This window comes from Mustela erminea, chromosome 5 (assembly GCF_009829155.1).
Source record: "Mustela erminea isolate mMusErm1 chromosome 5, mMusErm1.Pri, whole genome shotgun sequence".
In the NCBI taxonomy this organism is placed as follows: Eukaryota; Metazoa; Chordata; class Mammalia; order Carnivora; family Mustelidae; genus Mustela; species Mustela erminea.
In genome coordinates this window covers 146,266,061-146,275,954 of record NC_045618.1, presented here as the reverse complement: position 1 = coordinate 146,275,954, position 9,894 = coordinate 146,266,061, and the positions used below count along the sequence as shown (strand labels likewise).

At 66.7% G+C, this 9,894-nt stretch overlaps 1 protein-coding gene across 1 annotated transcript; it reads right to left on the bottom strand.

Annotated features, from left to right (window-relative positions):
* Window positions 1-813: 813 nt before the first annotated feature.
* On the bottom strand, window positions 814-6,611 carry LOC116590243 (extensin-like). Its single transcript, XM_032341833.1, has 4 exons — window positions 4,691-6,611; window positions 3,824-3,858; window positions 2,349-2,497; window positions 814-1,013 (listed from the first exon to the last, which is right to left on the bottom strand). Exons 1-4 carry the CDS (start codon window positions 5,639-5,641, stop codon window positions 814-816), a joined length of 1,335 nt encoding a protein of 444 aa, XP_032197724.1. The 5' UTR covers window positions 5,642-6,611.
* Window positions 6,612-9,894: the final 3,283 nt, after the last annotated feature.

Below are 9,894 nucleotides of genomic sequence, written 5' to 3'. Positions count from 1 at the left end.
TTCAGGTCAGGTGTCCCAGGCAGCTGGGAGCCAGGCGCCGGGCCCGGGGCCAGCGCGGGCGGCGGAGGAAAGGGGCCGGGCGGCTGGCTCCGGGAGCAGGGGTCGGAGCCCACCCCGAGGGCGTCGTGGATCGGGCCTCCTGCAGCCGGGCCGCGGGCTCCCCAGGGACTTCCAGCCGCGAGCGTCAGCGCGCTCGGCCTCGCCCCCGGCCGCAGCTGGTGGTTTGGCCGCATTCCCGAGGGGGCGGGTGGCCCCGGGGCTTAGAGCAGAGTCGGGGGTCCGCCCCGCACCCCCAGAGCGGCCCTGGGGGGGCGGGTCTCCGCTCAGCCCCCTCCGTTTCCGCGCCCTGGGTGGGGGGCTGGGAGGGACGTTCCGGGGGACCCACGCTCACCGCCTTGCGGGCCGGCCCCGCGGGGTCAGGCCTCGAGCCCCTGCTGGCCTGAGACGTCCGAGGGCCCCGCCCCGCCCCGCCCCGCCCCGCCCCGCAGGGCTCTGCCCGCCGCCCCCCAGGTCCCGGCGCGCTCCCGGCGGCCGCGCGTCAGGGTGGGTGTGCGCGCCGCCGCCGGGCTGTCCGCCGGGCCTCTGGGCCGGGGGAGGTCGGGAGGGGGCACAGGGACTGCCTGGCCGGGACCGGAGGCTGGGGCGGTTGGGGCAGGGCCGTAGGCGGCGCGGGACAGGAGGGCTCCGGGCCCTGAAGGGATGAGGGCAGCGAGCCGGGGATCCCTGAATCCGCTGCGGGGGCAGGTACCGCCCACCCCTGCTCTCCCCCGGGGCAGATGCCTATCCCTGCACCTCTGAGCGCGGCAGGCCCATTCACTGCCGGGGAAACTGAGACCCCAGGTCTGCAGCGCCTCTGGTGGGAGTGGGGGGGTCCAGCGCAGGGGGCGGGTCCAGCGCAGGGGGCGGGTCCAGCGCAGGGGGCGGGTCCAGCGCAGGGGACGGGTCCAGCGCAGGGGGCGGGTCCAGCGCGGCGATGCTGAGAGCCCCAGGAGCTCTTGGGGGGCTGCGCCGCACTGGAGGGGAGAAGCGAGCCCTGGGCGCGGGCTGAGCGGGTGGTCCCCTCCCCCGTGGAGGCGCCGGGCTCGGACTGGGGGGTGAGCCCGCCGCTGCGCGGCCGGCGTGGAGTGACCGCCGAGCCGGGCCCGCAGGCGCAGCGCGGGCAGCGGCCACCAGGCGGCAGGGCAGCGCGGGGAGGGACGGTCGTTGGGGCCTGGAGCCGGGAACCCTGTTCCTTAGGTGCGCTGTCTCCGGCCTGAGCACCCCTTCTGGGGAGCTGCCTGGCGGGACCACAGGTGGGGAGCTCGATGCGGACATTAGCTCATCCTGGAGTCCCTGCGGAGGAGCCCAGCAGGGAGGAGGCTCTCTGGGGTCACTGGGGGAAGGAAACTTAAGGCTCCCCCAGCCCCGCCTCTATGGGGCCACCTCTGGCTCCCTGTGCTTTCGCTTCCCCAACAAAGTGGGGTCAGGGACAGGGGAGCTCCTAGGCTGGTGTCCCTCCTGGCTCCTAGGAAAAAGGGGGTGGGGGGCGGGCGACCCCTGCGGACTGCAGGAGGGGAAGGTGAGCCCTGGGCTCCGCTAGGGCAGTGGCTGAGCCAGCAACGTGTCCTCTGGGACTAGAGGCTCCTGACCTGACCCTGTGCTTTGGTCAGGCTGAGCCATGGGGCTCTGGGGCCCGGCAGCAGGGAGGACACATGTCCACCAGGGCCTGGCCGCTCACAGATGAGATACCATGGAGCACGTCCAGACCCGCTGGCCCCGGGCTGGCCTCACGTTGTCCCTCCTGTCCCAGGCACTGTGGCCTGTCCCTCCATAGACAAGCTGTAAGCCGGGAGGTGGCAGGGATCTGGGGGCCAGAGGCTCTCCACAGCTACGAGAGAGCAGGGGAGGGGCACACCTCTGTGCTCCGGCCAGCTGACCCTGACCCTGGCGCCCCTCCCTGGTCTGTGGTTTGGGGAAATGTCAATCACTTCGTAGAAATATCTTGTAGACTTTCTGTCTGGAGGCAGCTGGGGGATTCCCCCAGTCACCAAGCAAAGTTCCCAGCAAACTTCCCAGCACCAGCACAGCCTGAGCCATGAGTCACTGTCTGGGGAGCAGGCTGGGAGGTGGGGGGGCAGCCTGCAGCAGGGACCCCCGCACCCTGTGTCGAAGCTCTGTCGCAGGCCCCAGCCTGAGGGCACTGTACCCCGGGGAGGGCTTCTCCCTCCGGTGGATGTTGCCGGCCCTCTGCCCAGGGACCCCTTCCGCAGACGTGCGCCCCACCAAGGCCCAGCTCCGTGGAGGTGGGAACAGGTGGGGCCGGACTCCTAGAGCCCTGCTGCCCCTCAGAAGCAGCACAAGGGCATTACAGGAGTTGGGGGGTCCTGTCTTCAGGCTGCCGGCCACCGCACCTGTGCCCTCCTTCCCTCTTCCACTGGTGTTTCTCGGGGTTGGGGGGTCCAGGGCCAGGTGGGAGCAGGGATATGGGGCCTCATTTGCCCGTGGCAGGGCCCAGCAGCTGTGGGAAGTGAGGGAGAGAGCAGGTCTGTGTCCCCAGGAGCCCCTAGGCTGCCCCTGACCCCTCTATGCCCGCCTTGCCCACCCAGACTCTGGGCTGGAAGCCACACAGTGCGGCTGCCCTGGGACTGGCTTACCGAGCACGGTCAGCAGACAGATGGCCCCTCAGCCCAAGCCGAGCCCTGAGGACCCGGGCCCAGGGCATCCCGGGCCGGGTACACACTCGAACAGCCTCCTGACCTTGAGAAATGCACAAACGCCCGATGGCAGGAAGAGCGTCGTCCCAGAGCCCGGGTGAGCGGAAATGCTATCTATGACCCGGTAACTTCAACGGAGGCATCCAGACTGAAATCTACCCTTCAGTAGAATTCTGGCTTTCCTCAATGCCCAGGATCTGCCCACCGGCCGCCCTACGCCCCAGCCGTCAAGGCCTCTGCCTTTCCCAAGCTCTTCCCTCCACACAGCCTACGGTGCCTGGTTTCGACAGCCGAGAACCCAGGGCTAAGCCTGTGCAATATGGGGTTAACTCAGCCTCGGTGGTCCACACCCTGCACGGCTCAGAGAAAGGTTTGGCCCCGGCCTGGCACGTAGGAAGCCACCTCTGAGCCCTCGGAAGGCCGGAGACCGCTGACCCTTCGCTGGTTGGGAACTCGTGCACAGAAAGAAGCAGCACAGTCCTTGGGGGTGGCTGGCGGGTGGCAGCCCCGGGACCCAACTATAGGACCTCTGTCCTTTGGGTTCCCGTTCACCAGGGCACAGGACCCGGAAGCAGCGCTGTCAGTGGGGGTCAGCCCCCCAAGGGAGGAAAGGGGGGCTTGTGGGGAAAAGGGACGGGTCGAGTGAATGGACAGAGAGACGGGCAGCGGCAGGCTGGGCAGACGGACGGACTGGTGGGTAGATGGAAGAGGGAATTTGGGGGGGTTGGCTGGGGGGAGGGATGGGGCGTGGGGGGTGGATGGGTGTAAAGGGGTTCAGGACGACTCTCCCTAAAATACGTCATTTGGGTATAAAGGCTATTTTGAGCAGGAGGTGATTAAGACCCTGTGGGCTCAGGAGGAACTTTTCTCCCCTCCCTAAATACCTAGAGGAACCTAAATTGGGGGTCTTTGCCAGAATAAGACGTATCATCAGAGAGCGTTGGCGTGAGTGGCCCGTCTGTGCGGGCGGGCGAGCATCTAATCAGCGAACGGCTGTCCTCCTCGTGGCCCCGTGACTGCCGCCTGCACGGTGACGCCAGCCCCAGCCCCGTCCGCGGCTCGGAAGGGCAGCGATGCCTCCTTGCACTGTTCTGTCTTAGAAACTCTCCTGCGGGCGGTGGTCCCTGTACGGACAAGATTCATTTGTTTTTCTTCTGTAGACCTGCTCCGTGTCTGTTTTATTCTTAGACGACCTAGAAGAGCCTTTGAAGGGCGGAGGGGGATATTCCCCACAGCACGTAGGTGGACGAGGACTGGCCCGGGGCGGTGTGAAGGAGCAGCGGCACAAGTCTCGAGCCGCGGGCTGGTGCGGGAGAGCATGTGGGGTTTCAGCTGCGCGGAGTGTCTGCAAATACAACCTGGCGTCGGGGAAATTTTTACCGACAGACGCTGTAGGACACACACTCGCGGTGCTGGGTATCTCGTGGGCTCGGGACGAGCCGTGATGGAAATTTTAAAATACCCAGAGCCGAAGAGTAATAAAGCTGCGTGTCCGGACTCGAGGGGAGGGCGTCAGAGCGGCGCCTCAGGCAACCAGTACTGACGCTCACTTCGGAATAGGAGGAAGCCTCCGGCTTTGTCAGCGGGGCCTGCGCCTTAGGAAGCAGGGGGCCAGCCTGGGGGCGGCCGTAGCTGCAAAGGGGCTGGAAGAGGGAGGGGGTGAGAGAAATATTTCCTGCCTGTGGGGTCAGCAGTTACCCCCCTGGACGCCTTTGCCAAAAGTCCGAACCACACGCCGCACCCAAGGTAGCCCCAGCTTTGTAAATCAGATAAAAAAGGAAAGTTGGGGCAGGTGGGGGAACAGAACGAGCCCCAGGAAAGTGAAAAAGTGGAGATAAAACACAAGTTTGGAGATCAATGATCTGAAGAAGGAGGCGCGGTCAAGGTTGAGGAGAACGGAGGTCGGTTCTTCCAAAAAATGCGGCCCCGCCGCGGGCAGGAAAACGGACGAGCAGGAGCAGACCCCAGCAGAGGGCGTGGGTAATTAGGACTGACACATCCACAGGCGAGACTGGACTCTGCAGAGGCCGAAGGAGGCAATAGACCGGGCCTTCTGGAACAGCCATCGCTCCCCACCACAGGAAAGCCTCAGGGCTGGACAGTGGTGCCGGGAACCAGCAAGGACCCCAAGGCTCCAAGAAGGGTGCACAGCCTCCACAAAGAAGCCATGGCTTGCTGGGGAGCAGGGCTGCTGTTTCGCAGAATAAGGCTAATCTGCTGGGCAGGGTCCCGCGCGTGAGCAGGACCGGGGACTCTGCACAGAACGAGCCGTGGGCCGTCGGAGGCGTCCAGCCTGGAAAGAAGAAGTAAACCTGCGTCTGCACGTGCCGTGGTCCCGCCCGCGGGAAACTCGACGCTGTCCCAAGAAGCAGGAGAAGCGGAGTCGGGGAAGGGGCGGGATTCCGAGTCCGCCCCGGACGCCCCGTGCTCCTCCGCAGACGCAGGAGCAAACCTGGACGAAGCCGAGAAGCGCGTTTCCTTGTCTGTGGCCTGGAGGAGAAGGAGGGGCTCACGTCTCCGGGGATGGGGACGCACCAGCTCGGCACAGAGAAGCCGCCCAGGGCGGGGCACGCAATGGAGCCGACCTGAGGGGCTGTCGGATGGAGACCCGCCGGAAGCCACCTCCAGGCTCTCCGCAATCCCAGTGACGTTTCTTGCAGAAATAGAAAAATCGTCCTAAAATTCCCGTGGGGTCTCAGGAGACACCAACAGCGAGGAAACCGATGGTGGCAGGGAGATGGACGCATCCCGTCCGCCCCAGCGTGGCCTGCGGAGACTGAGGTTGGGGCGAGGGGCAGGGGCAGGCCCGGGAGACGCAGCGCGGCGTGGAGAGGAAGCCAGACGGGGTGCGGCTTGACGCCGGTGTCCCGGCTCAGCACAGCCCCTGCCCGAGCTCCCGGCCCTGCCCTTCTGTCCCAGAGGGGCAGCTCCGCCCAAGGCCTAGGCATGACAGCCCCCGGGGCCCATCTCCCCTGCTTCTCACCCGGCGGAGCCCACCCAGCCCGGAGGAGCCGGGCAGCCCCCTGGGGCCCCGGAGCAGGAAGGCGGGCCCCGCAGTCCTAGCGCTGCCCGCACAGGGCTCCTCGTGCGCACGCGGGAGTCAGTGCGCAGGGGCTGAGAGGAGCGAGGCTCGCTCTCCAGGTGCTCGCCGGCAGGGGAGGGAGGAAGGTGCCTGTGCCGGTCCAGGGGGTACTCCCACTGCACCCCGGAAGGAAGCCCCGGCCCCAGGTGGTGGTGGCGGCGGCCGTGGAGTCTGCAGGAAGTGGAGGCCGCTCCCGCCTCTGACCTGGATTCTGGGGGGAGGGGCAGGGCGTCCGGAGCCCATGATGGGGGCGCCTGCGAGGTAGGGCTTCACACCCACACGCGCCCCTTCCCTCCACCCTCCAGCCCCGACCATGACCTCTTGGGTGGGTCAGTGGCACCCCCTTGCCCTCTGCCCTGCCCCCATCTCACTGTGGGCAGGCGACCGGCAGTGTCAGCCTTGCTGGGTCCCGAGCGTCCTCTGTGGCCCCCGTGTAACCATCCCCTGGGCAGTGCCCAGCCCCTACCCCTCCGGGCCCTGGGCAGTGGGTCCCCTGCTCCTGCCCCCTCTCTGTCTCCTGGCCCCGGGTTCTCAGGCCTGGCCACTGCCCAGCCTCCCCGCTGCCCTCTGGCCCTGTCCTCACCGTGACCTGGCAGAGTGGTGTGGGACGCGACCTCACAGCCCTTCCCTGACAGGTTCTCCTGGGCAGCCCTGGGACGAGCTGCCCAGCCCTGCACTCTTGCCTTCCCCGCCAGCTCCAGGGACACCCGCCCCTCCTGGCCTCCCTCGATCGGTCCCTGTGCTCCCACATCCTTGCAGACCCCAGCCCCTGCAGGGCTTCTGGTCACCCTCCAGGACTCTGGCCGTCCTCTCAGGCACCCCCGCAGCCCCCAGCAGCTCTCGTGAGGGGCCCCGCCCCGGGCTGCGGGCTGCCGGAGGGCCCGGCGGAGGTCCCCTGCCCTTCGGAACCTGCCCAGGGCGGTGCACACAGCAGGTGCTCTGGAAGTGCCGTGGCCTGCGGCCTGGCCCCCGCCCTGGGTGTTACCAGGCTGCTGAGAACCGAGGACGGCTACCTACAGAGGAAACCAAGTTGTTTCCGCTGTGAATGGCGGGTTCAGTCAGGCACCACCAGTGTGTCTTGGAGCGGCCGCTGTCTAGGAGGGATCGGCCTGGGGGGTGCGGGAGGGTGGGAGGGAAGGGCCCCACCCTGGTACTCCCCGGCCCAGTTCACTTCTGCTTTTTCCTGTGTTGCAGCAGCAGGAGGACGGCCCAGGGTCCCGAAGTCCGGGGGTGAAGACCTCGCAGCCGGGGCTCCCCCAGGCCCCGTGGGCCGCCGCTGAAGGCCTCCGTCTCCAGCACCAGGTTTTCCCCAGGACGGGGCACGAGGCCAAGCGTGGGGGCTCCGAGCTGCAGCCTCTGCCTTGGCGGGGGGGCGCGCAAAGTGATCGCAAGCCCTCCCCCGTGCCCGCTCTCCATCAGGGCTCCCCCAGCACGGTGATGCATGGCGGGGAGGGGGTGGCCTGTGCCTTACGGGGTGTGCAGGGTCATGAGTAGACGTCCCCGTAGACGTCAGGAGTATCCGTCCCAGCTGTGAAACCCAAGAATGTCTCCAGGAAGGCCAGATGTGCCCCTGGGGGAGATATTGCTCTGGTCGGGGACCACCGGGCAAGGCCCTGGCCTGGCCGTGCTGCGAGGGGGTGGGGGTGGCTGGGGGGTCTCCTTGAGGCAGGAGGAATCCAGCGGGAAGGACCGAGTTTTCATTTCGCATCTGCTGCTGACCTTGGCAGGGGGACCTGGGGGAATGAGCCAGAGAAGGAGGTGCGCGCTGGGGCACCCCGTTCTGTGAGCCTTGCTGGCCGCCCGGCCACGCGGTGCTCCACGCGGAGTCTCCGTGGCTGCCTGCCTTCCGCTGGGCGTCTGCACAGAGCTTCCTGCAGCGGCCAGGGGAGAAGGGGCCTGGGTGCTCTGGGGGATTCTTAGGTCCTTCTGTGTCCGGGGCAGCCGGGATGTCCTCCAGCAGTGTTCCGTGAACTTCCTGGGTCTGTGGCTTCACACGCAGCCCACGGGTGTGCTCATCCGCCGTCTGTCCCTCCAGAGCCCGCTGCCCCCTGCTGCCCCGGACGGCACCCACGCCGTGAAAACCCCAGCTTTCTTCCATAGCTTTGTCGTCCTGTTTCCCGCCTGCTCCGTGACCCCCTGGTGCGGGCCTTTCTGTGTGCGGGGAGCCTTTGTTGTGTCCCAAACGCCCACCCGGCAGTGGCCCTGAGTGGCAGGCCGCTGGGTCTCTTCTGAGAGCGGTTCCCACTGAGGGGGTCTGCTCAGAGGACGGTGGGCTTGGGAGCACCAAAGTAAATGGGGTGTGGACCCCGCCACCCTCGGGCCTAACCCATGGAAGGGAGGAACAGATGGGCCTGCAGCAGGTCACTCCAGCAGGACCCGGCGTGGCTGTGACCCCTCTGCTGGGCTCTGGGGTCCTCGGTGCCCCCAGTAGATACCCATGAAGGAGCATCCCCAAAATGTCAGCGTGTCACTTGGCACCTGCTGCCGTGAGCACTTCCTCCAGCCGCGTTCGGCATCACCACCTCCCCTGGAGGCTGGAGTCCTGTCCAGGGGTGCAGAGGCCGCAGCTGCCGCTCATGCCGGTGGGCCTGGAGTCACACGGTGACGGCTTCAGTCCTCTGCCGCCATCTTGCTTCCAGGATGAGGCCCGAGGGCAAGGGCTTTCCTGTGGTTTCCACGGGGCCCCTCCTCCCCTTCAAGGGTCTCCCCCAGCCCCTCTGGACCCTTTCCTCATCCGGGGGCGCTTTCATCCCTGGGCCTGGCCGTGTGCCCCCCACCCACCTGCCCCCGGGGCCGGTCCGCGCCAAAGCAAAGGTCAAAGCAAAGCCGGCGACCCCGTGTGTCCGGGCACGCCGTGCCCTGTAAGTTGTGCCCCCGTTCTCGCTGAGGAAGAGCACGGGCATGGATGGGCTCCACAAAGATCACATTTTCCACTCCCGCCCGCCGCTGCCCTGGCCGTCCTCTGCCCCCGGACGGCAGAGGACCTTGGCAGGGGGACCTATGCCCCCCCACCTACCTGCCCCCGGGGCCAGTCCGCGCCAAAGCAAAGGTCAAAGCAAAGCCGGCGGCCCCACAGCCAGGCATGGCCCCAGCCCCGCATTCCCGAGGTCGCAGGACCAGGAGTCTGGGCGGGAGTTCTGCGATGTCTCCCCGAAGCAGAGGGGCTCCGCCGCTGTCCGCTCTCTTCTTTCCCGACCCCTGAGGCACGAGGGGGAGGCTGCCGGTCGTGAGGAGGCCGGCCCGTCCTGGGCTGAGTGAGGACCCTCGGTTCCCACTCCGCAGGCGCCGGTCAGAGGAACAGGGCCCGAGTAAGAGACTTTCAGAATCACTGAGCGCTCGGGGTGGTCCCTCTCAAAAGCCCCGTTCCGCCCCCAGCCTCTTCCCTCTCAGGGCGGCTCTCTTCGGAGCTGCCCCGAAAACCCCTTCCGGGCTGGTGCTGGGGGAACTCCTGCCCTCATCTGAGGGCCACGGGTCGCCCGGAAACCCCGGCAGCCCCCTGCCTTCCTCTCCTCCGGCCCCTGAGTCTGAAGAGCCCCAGGGAGCGGGGGAGACGGCGAGAGCAGCCAGGGCCGCCGGTGAACGCAGGTACCATAAGAAGACACCGAAAGAGACAAACAAACCCTACTGTCAACCCCGCAGAGGCGGGGGGACCTGGGTCCTGGGACAGCTTCCGTGTCTTCCAGAATGATGACTGTGGTCCACTGAGACCCACGGAGGGCCTGGAGCCTGGTGCTTCCGCCTCCCCAGCAGCCGACAGGAGACGACAGCCCGGGGCCCACTGACGAGCAGGGACGGGGAGCCGTGGTCTGTCCACACGAGTGAGGCTGCGTCTCTCTCTGCCCCTCCCCCGGCTTGGGCTTGCTCTGCTCTCAGGTGAATAAATCGAATCTCAAAGAACAAGACAAAAACAAAAATCTCTAAGTCTTTTTCTTTTTTTAAAGATTTTATTTATTTATTTGACAGAGATCACAGGTAGGCAGAGAGAGAGGGAAGCAGGCTCCCCGCTGAGCAGAGAGCCCGATGCGGGACTCGATCCCAGGACCCTGAGATCATGACCCGAGCCGAAGGCAGAGGCTTAACCCACTGAGCCACCCAGGTGTCCCAAAAGTCTCTAAGTCT

What these genes read in the sequence shown, in the direction of transcription:
- LOC116590243 (XM_032341833.1), bottom strand. Translation starts at nt 5,641, where the DNA reads ATGCCTAGGCCTTGGGCGGAGCTGCCCCTCTGGGACAGAAGGGCAGGG. An exon ending in GTCCAGTCTCGCCTGTGGAT is followed by an intron (nt 3,859 to 4,690) that starts GTGTCAGTCCTA and finishes ACAGACACGGAG; the next exon opens with CAGGTCTACAGAAGAAAAAC. An exon ending in GACAGGACCCCCCAACTCCT is followed by an intron (nt 1,014 to 2,348) that starts GTAATGCCCTTG and finishes TCTCCCCTCCAG; the next exon opens with TGCGGCGCAGCCCCCCAAGA.